Source organism: Siphateles boraxobius, unplaced genomic scaffold (genome assembly GCF_051911475.1).
Source record: "Siphateles boraxobius isolate OS27281-9 unplaced genomic scaffold, OSU_SipBor_1 65, whole genome shotgun sequence".
In the NCBI taxonomy this organism is placed as follows: Eukaryota; Metazoa; Chordata; class Actinopteri; order Cypriniformes; family Leuciscidae; genus Siphateles; species Siphateles boraxobius.
The window spans coordinates 21,047,900-21,067,348 of NW_027509192.1; the positions used below are offsets into that span (position 1 = coordinate 21,047,900).

Consider the following 19,449-nt stretch of genomic DNA (forward strand, 5'->3'; position numbering starts at 1 on the left):
GCTATGCATTCGTGCCTCGGTCATGTGGAAGAACCTTGGTTCTTCACCCAGGCCCAGTGTTGGGGGCTTCTTGTCGACGCATAATGCTATCGACGGATGCTTCCCTCACAAGTCGGGGGCAATCATGAGTGGTTGCTCGGCGAAGGGTCCGGACAACACACTGATGGTCTCGTATATCAGAGCAGATATCCTGTTGAGGCAGGGGCTGTGGCCCGGGGAATGGAGACTTCACCCCGAGTTGGTGGAGCTTCTTAGGGAGAACTTCGGTCAAACTACAAGTCGACCTTTCGCATCGCTTGTACAATGCATTGCCCTTGTGGTTCTCCCTCACGCATCCAGCTCCACTTGGACTGGATTTGATGTAATAGGTGTGGTTGCCGCTACACCTATACGCTTTTCCCGATATCTTTGCTCCTGGGAGCTCTGGAGTTGTGGATACTGTGGGCTCAGCCTCTGAAGGGGCCCAGCTCATAGATTCAGAATGAACTCATGAATCATAGAACTCCAGTCTATAGCTTCCTCCACGAGAAGACTAAATATGCTGTTCTCTGCCTGGTGCAGAGAACGCCTTCTGAATCTTGTTTCTGCCCCGTGGGTACAGTACTTGATTTCTGTATGAATGTTTCTTTACTGGGTTATCTCTGAAGAGAGATCCTTAATTTAGTCTTCTCCGTGTTACATGAGGCTGAGGCTTACACATACTTGGATTTGCACCTGCTATGGTGATAGTATTTCTTCACCCCAGGTCGGGTTGTATTTCTAGGTCCCTACAAAATGTGCGGGTCATTTGTACAGCAGGCCTTCTGTCCTCCACCTTTAATACCCCAGATCAGGAAAAAACTTAATCTGTTACGCCCTGTCCGGGCTTTGGATATGTATGTCCACAGAGCTGCTCAGTGGTGTATATCAGAACAATTATTTGTCTGCTTCGGGTCACCTAAGATAGGTTGCCTGGCATCTAAACAGATGATGAGCAAGTGGGTAGTTGAGGCTATCTCACTTGCTTATGAAGCGGCCGGACAGCCTTCACCTATGGCTGTTCAGGCCCATTCTACAGGAGTATGGCTGCCTCTAGGCTTTAATTTCGGGTGTTCCCCTTCAGGACATTTGTAATGTGGCAGGCTGGTCCTCACCACATACATTGTCAGATTTTATGACTTACACCTCTCCACTCCTGGGGCTAGGTTGCTTGCTTCTTAGTGTGCGCAAGGACTTCACACAGAACGGACATTTGTCTTTATGACGTAGTGGGTATGGGGTTCCCACCGTGTCTCAACGCAGCTCGAGTTCCCTTGAAAGGGAACGTCTCAGGTTACGTATGTAACACTGGTTCCCTGAGAGGGAAACGAGACGCTGCGTTTTCCTGCCATACTTCCTGCATGCCCTGATCGACTTGTTTCAGGCTTTTTCAGAAGCTGTCGCGGTCTGTTTTCAGGTGTGCTTTATAGCTTCCTGGTCTTTGACGTCACCCGCCTATGACGTCTAGCTCTTCCATTGGACTGATTGTGCTTGAGATGACAATTGTTTTAAAGACTCTACAGGCTTTTCCATAGAGCTTATTTATATCAAGGGTTTCTTTGGTTCTGTTTGATTCGTCAGCACTGTAGTGTACATAATGATTTTTCTAAAGGAAATGTGTAGTATGATTTATACTAAAATAAGAACCTCCTAATAAAAGGTTCAGTTTGTTGGATTGGTGTCGTGTCTGTGCTTCACGACGCAATCACGCAGAGCGTTCCCACCGCGTCTCAACGCAGCGTCTCGTTCCCTCTCAGGGAACCAGGGTTACATACGTAACCTGAGACGTTTTCTAGGTTAGTACGTGAAGAGGTTTTTGGTCCAATCATTAGAAACTTTCAGAAATAAGAATTTCAGAATTAAGTAGTAGGAAATTACTAGTCATCCAAATTTTTATATCAGCTATGCATTCTGTTAATTTCTTTAATTCGCAAGTTTCGTCGGGCGCGAAGAGATATAGAGCTGAGTATCATCGACATAACGTTGAAAACTAATGGCGTGCTTCCTAATGATATCTCCCAAGGGTAGCATGTACAGAGTGAACAGCAACAGTCCTAGTACTGAGCCTTGTGGTACTCCATACTGAACTTGTGATCGATATGACATCTCTTCATTTACTGCTACAAACTGATAACGGTCAGATAAGTATGATTTAAACTATGCTAATGCATTTCCACTAATGCCGACATAATTTTCAAGTCTATGTAAAAGAATGTTGCGGTCAATGGTATCAAATGCAGCACTAAGATCGAGTAACACTAATAGAGAGATAAAACCACGTTCGGATAAGAGCAAATCATTTGATTTGAGAAATCTAATGAGAGCAGTCTCATTACTATGGTATAGTCTTAATCCTGACTGGAAATTCCATTTCTTTCTAAAAAGGAACATAGTTATGGGGATATTGCTTTTTCTAGTATCTTTGACAAAAAGGGTCGATTTGAGATCGGGCTGTAATTGACTAATTCAAGTTGCGTTCTCTCCTATTGCAACGAATGAATGGAACTTTTCCTCAGGGAGACTGGGAAATGCACTGCCTGGTGCGATATTGTAGTAGATGGTTGCATAGTAATACTTTTCTATCTAATATTATCAATCTTGTTAGTGAAGAAGTCCATAAAGTCATTACTGCTATGCTCTTTGGAAACTTCAGAAGAAGCTTTATGTCTTGTTAATTTAGCCACTGTATCAATTAAATACCTAGGCTTGTGTTTGTTTTCTTCTAAAAAAAGTCGAAAAATAAGCAGATCTAGCAGTTTTTAAGGCCTTTCTGTATGCAGTCATACTCTCTTTTCACGGAATTCGAAAAACGTCTACTTTATTTTCTTCCAGTTGTGCTCCATTTTTCTGGCTGCTCTCTTAAGCCGTACTTTGGTAACATGAAAAGTCAAGAAAACCAAGACAAACAACGTGAAAGTCAAGAAAACCAAGACAAACAACGTGAAAGTCAAGAAAACCAAGACAAACAATATGAAAGTCAAGAAAACGTCTCAGGTTACGTATGTAACCCTGGTTCCCTGAGAGGGAACGAGATGCTGCGTTGAGACGCGGTGGGAACGCTCTGCATGATTGCGTCGTGAAGCACGTGTATAATCAGTCCAATGGAAGAGCGAGACGTCATAGGTGGTGACGTCATAGACCAGGAAGCTATAAAGCACACCAGAAAACAGACCGCGACAGCTTCTGAAAAAGCCTGAAGCAAGTCGATCAGGGCATGCAGGAAGTATGGCAGGAGAACGCAGCTTCTCGTTCCCTCTCAGGGAACCAGGGTTACATACGTAACCCGAGACGTTCCCTTTCAAGGGAACTCGAGCTGCGTTGAGACGCGGTGGGAACCCCATACCCACTACGCCATAAGACAAATGCCCGTTCTGTGTGAAGTCCTTGCGCACACTAGAAGCAAGCAACCTAGCCCCGGGAGTGGAGAGGTGTAGGTCATAAAGTCTGACAAATGTATGAGGTGAGGACCAGCCTGCCGCATTACAAATATCCTGAAGGGAAACACCCGAAATTAAAGCCTAGAGGCAGCCATACTCCTTGTAGAATGGGCCTGAACAGCCACAGGTGAACGCTGTCCGGCCGCTTCATAAGCAAGTGAGATAGCCTCAACTACCCACTTGCTCATTATCTGTTTAGATGCAGGGCAACCTATCTTAGGTTACCCGAAGCAGAAAAATAATTGTTCTGATAAACGCCACTGAGCAGCTCTGTGGACCTAAGCATCCAAAGCCCGGACAGGGCATAACAGATTTAAGATTTTCCTGATCTGGGGTATTAAAGGTGGAGGACAGAAGGCCTGGAACACAAATGACCCGCACATTTAGTAGGGACCTAGAAAAATTTAACCCGATCTGGGGTGAAGAAATACTACCACCAACCAGGTGCAAATCCAAGTACGTGCAGGCCTCAGCCTCATGTACCACGGAGAAGACGAAATTAAGGATCTCTCCTCGGAGATAGCCCAGCAAAGAAACATTCATTACAGAAATCAAGTACTGTACCAACAGGGCAGAAACGAGATTCAGAAGGCGTTCTCTGCACCAGGCAGAGAACAGCATATTAGTCTTCTCGTGGAGGGAGCTCTAGACTGGAGTATGGTCTCCACGACCTCGGTCGAGAAACCTGAATCTATGAGCTGGGCCCCCTCAGAGGCCGAGCCCACAGTATCCACAACTCCAGAGCTCCCAGGAGCAAAGATATAGGGAAAAGCGTATAGGTGTAGCGGCAACCACACCTATTACATTACATCCGGTCCAAGCGGAGCTGGATGCGTGAGGGAGAACCACAAGGGCAATGCATTGTACAAGCGATGCGAAAGGTCGACTTGTAGTTTGACCGAAGTTCTCCCTAAGAAGCTCCACCACCTCGGGGTGAAGTCTCCATTCCCCGGGCCACAGCCCCTGCCTCAACAAGATATCTGCTCTGATATACGAGACCATCAGTGTGTTGTCCGGACCCTTCGCCGACCAACCACTCATGATTGCCCCCGACTTGTGAGGGAAACATCCGTCGATAGCATTATGCGTCGACAAGAAGCCCCCAACACTGGGCCTGGGCGAGGAACCAAGGTTCTTCCACATGACCGAGGCACGAAGGCATAGCCGCGTGACCTTGATCATGCGAAAACCGATTTCCCCTCGGAGAAAACCCCTTGGTCCCGAGCCACCACTGCAGGGGTCTCATGTGCAGAAGGCCAAAAGTAACTACGTTAGACGCAACTACCATGAGCCCCAACAGTCTCAGAGACTGTTTGCAGTAAGTGACTGACCTAGTTTTACATTCTTTACGGCTGTGAGAATCGCAGAAATACGTGCCGGAGACAGACGTGCTTGCATTGTTGTCGAATCCCATAATACACCTAGAAAGTGGTCCTCTGAGCTGGGAGGAGTACACTCTTTTTGGTGTTGAGCCGCAACGCCAACCTCCTTATGTGGGACAGAACGACATCTCGATGTTGAACTGCCAAAAGCTCGGACTGAGCTAAAATCAACCAATTGTCGATATAATTTAATACGCAAATGCCCTGGAATCTCAGAGGAGCCAGAGCTGCATCCACGCATATTGTAAAAGGTGTGGGGTGATAACCTAGGCCGAATGGAAGAACCCGATACTGGTATGCTTCGCCCCTGAAAGCAAACCTCAGGAACCTCCTGTGATGAGGATGGATAGATAAGTAAGCGTCCTTTAAGTCTATTGTGACAAACCAGTCCTCGGACTGAATCTGTGACAATCATATTTAGCGTAAGCATACTTTGAACTTAAGATTCTGAAACCTGCTGTTTAATTGATGCAGGTCTAGAGTAGGACGCAACCCCTCATCCTCTTTCGGAACAATGAAGTAATGGCAGTAAAACCCCGACTGTCTGCCGGGAGGAGGAACCCCTTCTACAGCTCCTTTTGCAGAAGTGTCAGTACTTCCTGCTCCATAACCAAAGCCTGCTCGGGGTCCACCACAGTGGGGAGGACCCCTAGAAATCTGGGCGGACAAGAACCGAATTCTGAACCCTTTTCTATAGTGTGCAGGACCCACCGAGGAATATGTGGCAGTAGTTTCCACGCTGCCAGAAATTCTACTAGGGGAACCAGTCTCTCAAGACTGGCCTCTGGATTTGGTTGAACAGTCACTACGGTGCCCTGAAGCGGCGAACCGGCAGGGAACAACCGAACTGACCGTTCTACGACCCTCCTCGGAGGATCGTATGGGGACGCTGACACCTCGGTGCCCTGAACGGCGAACCGGCAGGGAACAACCGAACTGGCAGCGCTGCGACCCTCCTCAGAGAGTCGCACCCCAGAGGGCGCCGAGGAGAAACGATTTCTCAAAACCGTCCCTGCCCCGGAGGAGCCCTCAGAAGCTTTATTAGAGATGACGACAGTCCTCAGATCTTGCCTCCCTTTAAATAACTTAGTTCCAACGACCCTCCTCGGAGGATCATTGGAAAAAGCAGGCACCTCGGCACCCTGAAACGGCGAAGCGGCAGGGAAACCGAACTGACTGCTCGACGACCCCCCTCGGAGGATCGTTTGGGGACACTGACACCTTGGTGTCCTGAATGGCGAACTGGCAGGAAAACCGAACTGGCAGCGCTGCGACCCTCCTCAGAGAGTCGCACCCCAGAGGGCGCCGAGGAGAAACGATTTTCTCAAAACCATCCCTACCCCGGAGGGGACCACCCTTTAGAAGCCTGATAGCCTCGGCGTCAGGGCTTCCTATTGTCCAAGCTTTTTTAGAGATAAAATAGTCCTCAGATCTTGCATATCTCTAACTGGCTAGACTGCTACCGCCACCCAAGTCCCCTTCGATTGTGGAGGAGCCCAAATGGCGATGCTCGTTCTTGCACTCTGTGCTGCGAGGAGCTTAGTAGACCGAGACTGCTCCGCCCAGCAGTCTCAGGAACATTAGATTGGTGAGGAAGAAACCTCTGGAACGCCGCTGAACGGTTTATTCTTAGTTTTTTTTAATCAGAAAAACGTACATATATATATAAATATATCACTCCGTGGCCACCAGCAGGAAAACAACCGAACTGGCCGTGCTGCGACCCTCCTCAGAGAGTCGCCACCCAGAGGATGCAGAGGAGAAACGATTTCTCGAAACCGTCCCTCCCCAGTATAGCTTATCTGTTTTTGCACGACGCAATTCTCGAAAAGCGTCAGTGCTGACAACCTCACATTCATCCATGTCTTTATAATTTACCCACCAGCGTTGCCTAATAAAAAAATTTATTTAGATGGCTGGTGGGTAACGTCGGGGTTAAAAATGATGACGCCGACTCTGGAGAGAGAAATCTAGCAAGCGTCTCTTTAACCCGAGGCACTGTCATACCATGATACTTAATACCCATAGCATTACTATAGTTAGACGTTGGGCATTAAACACATAAAATAGAAACCGACTTATTCCACGATCTCGACACCTCAGTGTGGTGTGTGGAAAAAACGGCAGTCCCCGACGAGGAGGCGGAGATACAGAGTTTTTCTGTTTTTAGATTTATTTCATCTAATAAACTCTTTTTATTTTCACTCTCATAATGTTCAGCTGGCCAGAAAATATTTAACTAGCAACAGCACTAGATAAACCTCCTTTTAAAGCTCCTCTTTATTCAACAGAGTTATGAGCTGACTTATTTATTCCTTTATTGAAAACTCAAACATCTGCCTTTTCTTAATATCTTTATTTGTTTTGTTCTCTTTTTCTAAACAAAACACTAACGATACCAATTCCTCGGAACCGGAAATCGCCAGCACTGGATCTGGCAGGTGAAAGCTGAGATAGGGCGGGGCCCGTCCCAACCCCCGCTGTCAGATCCGTTTGCGAACCCCAAAATGCGAGTCGCCGCCGTGCATCGGCAACAGCGGGACCCGCGCGGGGAGCGCGAACCGAACCGTCCTCCTCGAAGAACGCCCGGCGGGAGCGGAGCGTCCTCACGGACAGCTTCTCGCAATGCTCACAGTCAGCCCCCTCGAGAACTGACTGTGGCATGCTCCACTCCCAAATAGTAACAAAAAGCTGATGTGTGTGTCCCCACCCGTGATATAACGTGGGCAGGGAACAACACAAAAGCTGCTTGCTCTCTTTTGCCATAATATATATATATATTGCAACTTGACAGACAACAATAAATATGACAAGGACAGAATACACAGATCGCTTGCTGAAGGCAACAGAAGCTGTCGCGGTCTGTTTTCTGGTGTGCTTTATAGCTTCCTGGTCTATGACGTCACCGCCTATGACGTCTCGCTCTTCCATTGGACTGATTATACACGTGCTTCACGACGCAATCACGCAGAGCGTTCCCGCCGCGTCTCAACGCAGCTCGAGTTCCCTTGAAAGGGAACACATCTTGGCTGTGTGGTGATATTTATGTATACTGAATATTTCCGGTAGATATGTTTATGCAAATACATTTTGTTTTGCAGAAAAATATGTTTCTATATACTCTTTCAGTCCACATATGTAGTTTATAACAGTTTATAACCATAACAACTTTGTTTTTAGAATGTCTGTTTCCAAACTTTTTGTTCTAGCCTCATTAGGAAAGCCTGTTTTGTCTGACGTCAAAGATGTTCATATGTTTTGAATTAGTGTTTGGTCCTGAATTTTCAACATGCAAATCAAACACAGACTCATCAAGCTGTGCAGCCAGTACTAAGGACCAAAAGTTGATTTTGTGACATGGGAACGTGGTAGGGATTTGGCCTGGGAGAGGCTAATATTTTAATAAAATACACATTAAAATGGGTTCCTGCCCTGAATAATGTTTTACTACTTGAAGTCTGCACATTCATATCTCAGGAGACAATGTTAAAACAATGTTGACACGCTTCTTTCTTGGTCACCCACTACTGTTATGGGGCTGGATTTGGGCCAGTGGTAACAACGAAATGGAAATGAGCTACTGTCCTTACACCGCTCAGCAATTTTATTTTACCATTATTCCATCCCACACCAGTGAAACAATTTTGTCACATGTTGGCAAAATCTTAAATTCTGAAGATGATTTTCTCAACCCACAATTGATTTCTCAGCGTAGAGAGGATTTAATACCTGCCTGCAACTCCTCTGCTTTCAAAAAACAGCTGTTACGGTTCTTCAAACTGGCTTCAAAATTCACTCAACGAGTGTTTTTATAAAAATCCCCATTCAGGTTCTGATTCCTCCCATATCCAAAAGGATTAAATGTCAGTGTGCTCTTTCCACACAGGTTAAATAAACAATTATATGAGCTGCACATAAAACCTCCTGCCAAGCCCACAGAGGCTTCTCACAACTTACAGCTCAAATCTCTTCTGCCAAAATCTCCACCTCCTCAACAAACAAAGCTCCCATTGGGGAGTCAAAGCATCAGCACAGTCTTTGTACTCTAGAATCATTTCAATGGAGAGTTATTTGGCACATGCCAATCAAGTTCTCTGCATCCTACTGCTGGAGTTTTTACTGACCATCAGCTCTATCTTCTGTCTCACTTCACACTCTTTAAAGAAGTTCATAACATACGTTCGGAAGGAATATATTAGCCTAATGCTGCCAATCCTGTTTCAAGGGTTTAGAACAGGTGTCCAAACCTGCTCCTGGAGGACCATTGTCCTGAAGAGTTTGGCTCCGACTTGCCTCAACACACCTGCCTGGAAGTAGTAGTTACCTGTTTCAGGTGTGTTTAATTGGAGTTGGAGCTGAACTCTGCTGGACAGTAGCCCTCTAGGAGCAGAATTGGACACATCTGGTAGGCCTATATATGCAGTAGCTTAGTTTACTTCTTTCCCATGACATTTCTTTAGAATATCTTCCCATCTCCACCTTTAGGCCTACAATTATAACCTTATTTATAACTTGTGAAACACCAATCACAAATTCCTAGCACCAATATTAATACAAATATTTACACCTAGTATTAACTTCCACCTCATGTCTGTTTACAAATGGTCATCTAAGAAAGTTTACACCTGATATACAGGTGTCAAATGTGTCACCTGTGAGCTTTCATGCTGGGCTCTCTGATTTTGTGACTACATATTGCTTACTCACCTACTATGACACTGTGTAATTGCATGTTGTTGTCAGGCATATACAGGTTCTGTGAAGTCTTGTGTAAATATCTGTTTGGGCTTTTCCAAATTATGTAGCTGGCAAAATTGAAATGTCTTTTGGCTCAAGAATTATATGAGTGGGTTTTTCTGTTGCTCTTGTTCCTGCAAAATGGCAACCCTCACTGAATAACATTCGCTGGCTGCTTCATTGCTGCTTCATTGCTGTCAGAATGAACAATTCTGGCACTTAATGCCAAATTCCTTATTTTTCTTGCTGATATTCTTAAAAGGCTGTGGCCTTTAACGTCTTTGTTAGCTCCCTACTCCCATGCCTGCTATCACCAGTTCAAGCCCAGCTCGGAAGGAGCCGAGAGGAACTGGTAACAATGGTGCTCTGACCCAGATATGATTGAGGTTTTGAGGGAGGAGTGTAATAAAGGCTAGCTGATATGAGATAGCTGTGATGGTAAACCTCACTGTCCTGGACTCAAAAGATGCACTTCCTTATTAGCATGCACAAGCGAAAACAATGATGCAAATGGTATCTATTGCAGTGACAACTTGTGTTCATTCTTCTCAGTATTAAAAATCCAACTCGATCTCAGGAGAAAGCGTAAATATTTTACAAAGTTTAAATTTTTTACTAATTTGTACAATGTGATTTGTAGGAAAAAGTATTTGTCAAAAAAAGCATGAACCTGCACTCCTAAACCATCTGTGGGGCATTAGCTAGTAGTACGAAAACATACTAATGAAATTGTAAAAAAAAAAAAAAAAAACAGTATGAAAAAACAGTACAATATATAAAATAGTTACCAGTTGTCTAGAAACTTTTGTAAAAATTGGATTTGACAATTCTGAAAGCACATCTGAGTTGTTTGCTAGTGCAAACAAAACTTTTTGAGATTCCTTTTGCCTTGTTGCTCATAGATTAAATGGACACTTGAATCTTATGTAAATAATCATTATTTGTTCATATGCTTTTCTATTCCATTCTTTCCTTGATATACTATATGCTTTAGCTAGCTGTTTTTCCCCCCAAATTATACATTCTAAAATACACTGCCTTTTTTGTGCTTACCAGGTGACCTATCTTTTTGATAATGGAGGCACAGTCTTCTTTGCTATCTTCATGGCAATATGGGGTGAGTCTGAATCTTTTAAATCTAATCATTACTCTTTCCACCAGCAGAAAGACAGGCATGTCAGCGTTTGGTTTGAAGTACAAATTAAGTAATTATAAAAGAGGCTTCCTCCAGTGGGCAGCATAAGAATCTATAGCAGCCTTTGGTCTGCTATAAAGGGATTGACTAAAAAGCTCATGAGAAGCCGCTGTAATCAATCACCGCTTTGTCCCACATTACAACAAATGATACAATCAGGTCACAATAGACCACACTCACAGCACAAACATTTAAATATTTCAAAACTGCTTGGACTTTAGTTTACTCCTCTGAACAAGAGCAGTGATAAATAGACGTGTTGAAGGATCCCCGGTGGCGATCACAAGTGAGTTAGTGCTTGATAACCGTGGCCTAATTATTAAGTCTAATTGACTGACTACAGCCAAAGAAACACTTCCCAGGAGTGAAATGAAAGTAGATTAATGTGGACAGACATGGTGGACTGCTGTGGATGTTTTCCTTTAAATGTGACATTAAACAAATGGCAGTTTAACTAACTTTATAGGTCTAAAAAATATTTTCTAACTGTTGCTGCACAGTAGTTGCTGCACAGTAGTTGACCTGAAAGGAAAAACAAACTATAAAAATGTACACTAATGCCCACTTGTGTCAGAGCTTATTACTGTACACTAATTTCCCTTGTGGCAATCCTTATAATTGTTCTATATGATACATTCCAGAAGGTGTGCAATTTAAGTAGCATTGCTACAGTACATGTGTTTGCATTAATATATTTTGTAAATATTTTTTTGTGTTTGATTCATCTGTGCAAGGTTTTGCAGGTGCAGAACTGTAGGTGATGTGTGGGATCTAAACAATGCAACAGCCATATTTTTATCGGCTGGAAAATGGCTATAAAAACAATGCATGGCATATGCCACTCACGGTATCACAGTTAGGGAAACTGCAATAAAGCTGAATAGTTTAACATGAAATTATAGGCTACTAATTACAATACACTAATTACACACATGTAAATGGGGATTTTGATGAACTCATGAACTCTTCGAAATAATGGCTTTAGTGGAGATGAAGAAGGGTTGTTCTAAAACGACAAAACCAATATTCCATTGTCAAGAGAATTCAGGATAAATTTCTCTCTTAGGGTGCTTTCTCACATGGTTCGATTGCCACACTTGGTTTGAATGCTCCCCCTCCCTCTGCCCCCACCGGATTGTGCTCACATTATATTATTAAGGTCCAAACCGCAGAGCATTTGCATCATTAAAACAGCAGCTGTTTACCCCTGTTGCTTGTTAACGACGACACAGGAGAAGGCTGCAAACGGCACAAAACGGCACTTGAATCTATCTGTTGCGAATGTACTGCAAATGTTCTCAAGAACCAAAAGTGCTATTGTGAAAGCACCTTTAGACATTTCAGAGTCAAATGAGAGTTCACACAAAAGCTGTAAAAGGGTGATCATTCATTAACACTTCGGAAATGCCCCATTAGTATTCTAGAAGCTTCAGTTAAAAAAAATCACATAATTTTTCTTTTTTGCTATCCTTTAAATACAAAGGAAATATAGGCCATGGACACAGAGCTTATGTCACATTTGTTTGCAGGAACGTATGGCCTAAGTTATCATTCTATGGCTCTCTTTAATTGGTCAAATGAATGTTGCAATGAATATTTTCACATACTGATGGCCAAACTGTTGGCTATATTTGATCATTGTCAATGGCAAAACTCAAATCACTCAATGGCCTGTTACTTCCCATACAAACTCATGCAAGAATATCTCATTGGCACGTTCTTTTTGCCTCAAAACATCTAGATTACGTGTGTAACCCTGGTTTCCTGAGAAGGAAAATTAGATGTTGCATCATGGAGTTGACACTATGGGGAACGTCCTCAGCGTAACCGGTATCGATACTCGGTTACTAACGTAACCTCGGTTCTCTCTAGAGAGGGAACGAGTATTGCGTAAGTTTAGGTTAAGCTACGGGAAAGATTCATCTTCTCGAGATATTGAAGCCAAAAAATGATCCTTAATATTGTATTCATTGTCAACGCAGTGCAGCAGCTAGCAGACCTAGAGCAGGCCATCTCGCGTGCTCATTGGCTGCCCTGCGGGCAACTGCTGCAGCCTACCAGTGAGCCCGGCGTGACGTCACTCCCAATGAAGGGCACCCGCGCCTTCATAGCGTCACAGCCCGCCGGAATGGGCTTGGCTTAGCGTATAAAAGTAGGGGCTGTAGGCTGACTTCTCTGGTTTTTCGTCGACTGTGGCGCGAGCACGGCCGGTTACACAATACTCGTACCCTCTCTAGAGAGAACCGAGGTTACGTCAGTAACCGAGTATCGTTCTCTTACGAGAGGTTCTCTCGTATTGCGTAAGTTTAGCTTACGCTACGGGAACACTTTGTCAACGGCGTGCGCACCAAGCATCCACCATGAGACCCCGAACTTTCAGGGGAACCCCATAAGTGGAAAAATTAAGGTGGCCAGCCACGCGGGCCATTACTTGTACATAAGCACACATAGGGAATACAGAGCAGCGCGCCGGTCTGTAAAGGCACATGGTAGATATCATACTAGTGCAGCTCAACCAGGAGAGCTGAGTCACGTGACAGTGATCTGAGCAGGAAGATCTGGGCAGAATACACCTCTCCTTCAAACTGACAAAAGTTTAGCCTGCAAGGCAGGAACTTCTAGGTTATAAAACCTGACAAAGGTAGACGGAGAGCTCCAGCCCGCCGCTACACATATGTCATGGATAGAAATCCCACTGGACCACGCCCACGACGAGGCCACGCCTCTCGTGGAATGAGCCCTGATGCCCAGAGGGCATTGCAGACCTTTTGACGCGTAAGCAACTGCTATAGCGTCCACTATCCATCTGGACAGGCTCTGTTTCGAGGAGGCGAGACCCTTGGTGCGCCCACCAAACGAAACAAAAAGCTGTTCTGAACGCCTGAAGGAGGCGGAGCGCGTAATGTAAAATCTCAGCGCCCTGACAGGGCAGAGGAGATTCACCTCACCTTCGCTGTCAGATTCACCTTCACCTCACCTTCGCTGTCAGATGGCAGAGCTGACAGCGAAATAACTTGCGCTCTAAATGGAGTGCCCATCACTTTAGGAACATAGCCATGTCTAGGTCTGAGGATGACTTTAGAGTCATTCGGCCCGAACTCAAGACACGCCGCGCTGACAGACAGCGCATGCAGGTCCCCCACACGTTTTACTGACGACAGTGCAGTCAGAAAGACGGTTTTCAGTGATAGATATTTCAACCCCACGGAGTCTAGTGGTTCAAATGGAAAGGCTTTCAGGGCCTCGAGGACCAATGAAAGATCCCACATAGGAACTGACGGGGGGCGCGGCGGGTTCATCCTTCTAGCTCCTCTAAGGAAGCGGATGACCAACTCATGTCTTCCCAGTGACAGCCGTGCTAGTTCCGGGAACCAAATCTGATTCTCCCAACACGGGGCTATGAGGAGCACGTTTCCCTGATTCTCTTGATCACCTGTTGTAACAGAGAGACCGGAGGGAAAGCATATAGCGGGAGGATGGGCCAAACCTGGGCCAGCGCATCCTCGTCCTTCGAGAAGTACGTCGGGCATTGAGTGTTGTCTTTTGACGCAAATAGGTCGACTTGCGATTTGCCGAATAGGCGCCCACAGCTTCTGGACCATTTGGGGGTGCAGGGACCATGCCCCTGGGGGAACATTGTCCCTGGACAGTTTGTCTGGGCCGTTGTTCAAATGGCCAGGCACATGCGCCGCCCTCAGCGAACGCAGGTGCATCTGAGACCAAATAAGGAGGCGTTCCGTCAGATTGCAGAGATTTCTGGATCTGACACCGCCCTGACGGTTTACATAGAATACCACAGACATGTTGTCTGAGCGGACAAGAACATGTTGGTCCTGTATGAACGGGAGGAAGCGCTTCAGCGCGTTCTCGACCGCTATCATTTCCAGACAGTTTATGTGAAAACACTTCTCTTGGTCTGACCACTGGCCGAAGACCGGTCTGCCCTCGAACAGCGCGCCCCAATCCGAGTTGGACGCGTCTGTCGAAATGACTTTCCGATAAGAGATGGTTCCCATCATCACTCCCTGCTGGTACCAGTCGGCCATTAACCAGGGCTGCAGAACCGCTATGCAGGTCTGAGTCACTCTGATTTTCTGGCTGCCAAAAACCCAGGCTCGGCGGGACGTGCAAGCATTCAACCAGCGTTGGAGCGGGCGCATGCGCAGTAGGCTCAGCTGAAGCACCGCTGCAGCTGATGCCATACAGCCCAAAATCCTTTGAAATGTTTTCAAAGGGAGAAAACTTTCCTTCTGGAAAGATGCGGCTAGGTGGCGAACACGGCGCGCGTGCTGTGTCGATAAACGAGCCGTCATGGTCACCGAGTCCAGTTCTATTTCTAAAAAGGAAATTGACTGGCTGGGCAGTAATGAGCTCTTGGTCCTGTTGACCGTGAGACCCAAGCTTTCCAGGTGACTGAGAAGCACTGTTCTGTGAGATCGCAGTTCTGTCTCTGACTGTGCCAATATCAGCCAATCGTCCAGATAGTTCATTATTCGCAGCCCCTGACTTCTCAGGGGGGCGAGCGCCACGTCCATGCACTTCGTAAATGTACGGGGTGCTAGGGACAGGCCGAACGGCAGGACGGTGTATTGATATACCTGACCGTCGAAGGCGAATCTCAAAAATTGCCTGTGACGGGGTATTATCTGAATCTGAAAATAGGCATCCTTCAGTTCTAGAGAAATAAACCAGTCCCTCGGGCGAACGTGCGCGAGGATTTTCCTGGTCGTAAGCATTTTGAACAGTCTTTTCGCAAGCACTTTGTTCAAATGTCTCAGATCTAGGATAGGTCTGAAGGCTCCGTCCTTCTTGGGTACGAGAAAATATCGGCTGTAAAAACCTGACTCGCTCAGAGAAGGCGGTACCTTTTCTATAGCCCCTTTGCACAGCAGCTTTGCTATTTCTGCGTGAAGTAGGTGTGCTACTTCCGCATTCCCTATCGTCGCGGTCCGGGCTTGAAAGCGCGGGGGACGGCGAATGAATTGAAGTGTATAGCCCTGCTTTATTGTGCTCAGCACCCATTCTGAAATCCCTTGCATAGTTTCCCACGCAGCTATGTGAGCCGCTATGGGGCGAATGGCCTCTGGGTTCAGATCGCCGCCATTTGCGGGCTTGTGAAACTGAACCGGAGCCGAAAGTGCGGCGCGCCCTTCATTGGGCGTGACGTCACGCCGGGCTCACTGGTAGGCTGCAGCAGTTGCCCGCAGGGCAGCCAATGAGCACGCGAGATGGCCTGCTCTAGGTCTGCTAGCTGCTGCACTGCGTTGACAATGAATACAAAATTAAGGATAATTTTTTGGCTTCAATATCTCAAGAAGATGAATCTTTCCCGTAGCGTAAGCTAAACTTACGCAATACGAGAGAACCTCTCGTAAGAGAACTGAATACATGTAACAAACATGCCAATTTTTTGGCTAATGGCAGTCCATGATGTCAAAAGTGGAGCGCCTGTGAGTGTAAGAGGGTGCCTGCGAGACAAGTCATAAACTCTTTTGTCTGAAGATGATGTTCAGGCAAACCCGATGCATGGCAATGACGCAAAATCTTGTTCTCCTTCTCAGGGAACCATGGTTACATGCGTAACATAGACCAATAGGCCTTGCTGAGGGATTACCTACCTCACTATTCTGTGAATATGCACAAACATAGATTTTCTCTTCAGATCACTTAGTTGAGAGCATCAACTCCCAGGCCGCAGATTGCGACTAATAGACTGCTTATTGGAGTTAATCTCTAAGCCCAAGGGCAGGCAAAATGCCTTAAAGGCCCCAAGACCAAAAGCTCTAAAATAGAGCTAGCTATGTCAATACTTTGATAAAGCCCTTAGGGAGTAGCTTATCAAAGGGAGTAATTCAACAAAGACCCTCAATCTACTTCCAAGGGGGAGAATATAACCGTCACTTCATCAGAAGGGATGCATATAAAAGTGTGGCACAAAATAAAGCCAAAAATTGGGGACCCCCTAGGGAAACCATAGGGGAGCTTAGGCTCAACTTAATTAAACCTAGAGTCATTGGGGAGCGCACTCAACCCTACTTGTTTTTCTACGGGCACCCGAGGAAACTTCATGCACTCATATGTCTATAGAATGCTGCAATAACAAGACGGGAGGCCACAGGCAAACTGCCTCTACTTCTCCAAGCAAGGAGAAGCAAGCATCAACTAGAGACTTTGCACGATACCCAGCCAAAGGGGAGCATAAGGCCCTACTTCAAGTTAGCATGCAAAGTGCTAAAAGCCTTAGTAAATAGCCCTTCAGGGTACAACATTCACTATTGCTACCACTCCAAGGGGGAGCCTAATCCTTACTCCTACCCAGGAAAGGAGGGAGAATGAGAGCAGGGAATAATGCAGTGTGCATACCTCTCTTATCCCCCTAAACCCCCCTCTAAAACCCCAGGAAACCACAGGGAAACTTAGATTCTACTTGAAGACCTCAAAATGACTGGAGAAGAACAGTATCAATATCACTGTTTCAAAACTCAACAATAGTTGGGGAGGAATGTAAATGAAACAGAGGGAGTTTATGAGTTTGCCCAACATAGTTCCATTCACTCTGCTCTATCCTAAGGGGTACTTGAGCAGCTTATCACAGGGAGCAAGCAAGGTGCTAAAACCAACATTAATAAGCCTTCAGGCTCCTTCGATGTTGCCATTCCTCCAAGGGGAAGACTACATATCTACGGTATGCCCGGCTTTTATTTCCTTCCTATTATGGGCAAATGTAGTGTGCCCAGTAACTCTCATCACCCTGCCTCCAACCCCAAGGGAGCCACAGAGGAGCTCAGGCCCTACCTAAAGACTCCAATATGATTGGGTAAGAGCAGCTCCTACCCTATCTAGAGTAAAGGTACTTTGGTCAAACCCGCTATAGCTAGCGATTCGCCTTTAGTAGAGCACATATCCAAAGGATAGTGATACTCCTCCTCTAAGACCCAACAATTTTTGGGGAGGGAAGTACAAAGTAGAGGGTGTATTGTAAGTATCCATCATAATTCAGTCCATCTTGCTCTGCCCTAAGGGGTACTTGAGCAGCTTTCCAAAGGGAGCTAATGCTAACTTTTTAACTTCAGCATTACAGGCTACAACCTTCAGTGTTGCCACTCTTCCACTTCTCACCACATTATGAAAAGTGCCAGTATCTCGGCAGAGCAGTTAACGAGTGAAGGGGTCGCATCATCCCATCACGCCCACTCCTTCAGTAAGTTGCTGCCTTGAGAAGTTTATTGCTAACACCTCCAGAATATGGAGGGAGAGCAACCGAAAGGGAGGGGGTCGCATCATCTCACCACGACCAGCCCTTCTAAAATGGATGTCTCTCAGCAGTTTCATCAGCTGAGCTGTAAGAAGTGCAGACTAAAAGTGAAGGGGTGGCATTATCTCACCCCAACCATTCTTTCAGTAAGCTTCTGCCCCAGCAGTTAACACTTATGATAATTTTGAATGGAGGGCAACCAAACTGAGCGAGCAACCGAAAGTTTGGTCTCACCATGACCAAATGGATGTCTCTCAGAAGTTTCACCAACTGAGTTGGAAGAAGCGCAGACTAAAAATGAAGGGGTTGCGTCATCTCATCACGACTATGCCTTCAATATGCTTCTACCTGAGCAGTTCACTGCTTCCACCTCGAGTAATAACTGGAGGGAGGGAAAACTTAAGCTGAATGGGTCGCATCATCTCACCACAACCACTTCTTCTGTAAGTTGCTGCCTCAGCAGTTCACTTCTTTTTTTCAACTTTTATTTTTTATTGTTTTATATATTATTTTAGTAGAAAACAGTCAAAAGAACAGAACAAACAGGTCACTAGGGGTATCATATACAATTATGTTGTTCATATACTGACAACATCATATCAGGTGTTTCTCTCCCAATAGTCTTAGAAGAGTCACAATACACTCACAATATCTCCCTATGTTCAATCCATACTCCTATACATTAGCCATTTGACCAGTACTTGTAACATTTATCCAGGATTAATCTTAGAGAGTTTTAGTCAGTGTTTCCATATCATACATGTGACTTACAATCATTATCCACTCTTCTTTTGTTGGTGAACTCACATACAGCCATTTCTTAGTAATTGCTTTTTTACTAGTAATAAAATTAACCAATAATATTTTAAGTTGGTACATGTCTTGAGTATTAAGATTAGTTGGTATGTTTCCTAAATATATAGAACTGAAACTGTACTCCATCCCGAATACCAGTATCAATTTTAATTCAGTGACTATCACTAACCAAAAAGGCTGAATTGTTGGACATTTCCAAAATATGTGAAAGTAATCTGCCATAAGAGAAATTACATTGTCTCTAACAGAGTGCAGATTCCGGTTTACTGTTCTGTAAATATTTTCTTTTGGGAGTAATACAGAATCTTATGATATATTATGAATCTTCCATGAGAGTTCTCTCCACTGACCTGAACTGGATGTAGTATACTGTGTTTTACAAATGTTTAACCACTCTTAAAATTATGTCTGCTTGCTTCTCCCATTTATCTTTCACATATAATGTAAAGTGATTTTTAGAAGATTGTATACTTGAATACATTCTTGATATCAGTTTCTTGTGAGTCCCACCCTTATACGCATCAATAAAAATTTAGATGATATTCATTTAATTTTTTTCATTATTTTTAATATGTTTATTATAATGGTTCCTAAGCTGTAAATATCTAA

General features: G+C 45.1%; 1 protein-coding gene across 2 annotated transcripts in view; it reads left to right on the plus strand.

Moving 5' to 3' along the window:
* The window catches only part of ano3 (anoctamin 3), a 222,781-nt gene that overhangs the window by 114,363 nt on the left and 88,969 nt on the right, over positions 1–19,449 (plus strand). For both annotated transcript variants that reach the window (XM_077211435.1, XM_077211436.1), the window contains exon 13: positions 10,631–10,691. In XM_077211435.1, coding sequence (XP_077067550.1) covers positions 10,631–10,691 — 61 coding nt within the window. The remainder of the gene's footprint in view (positions 1–10,630; positions 10,692–19,449) is intronic.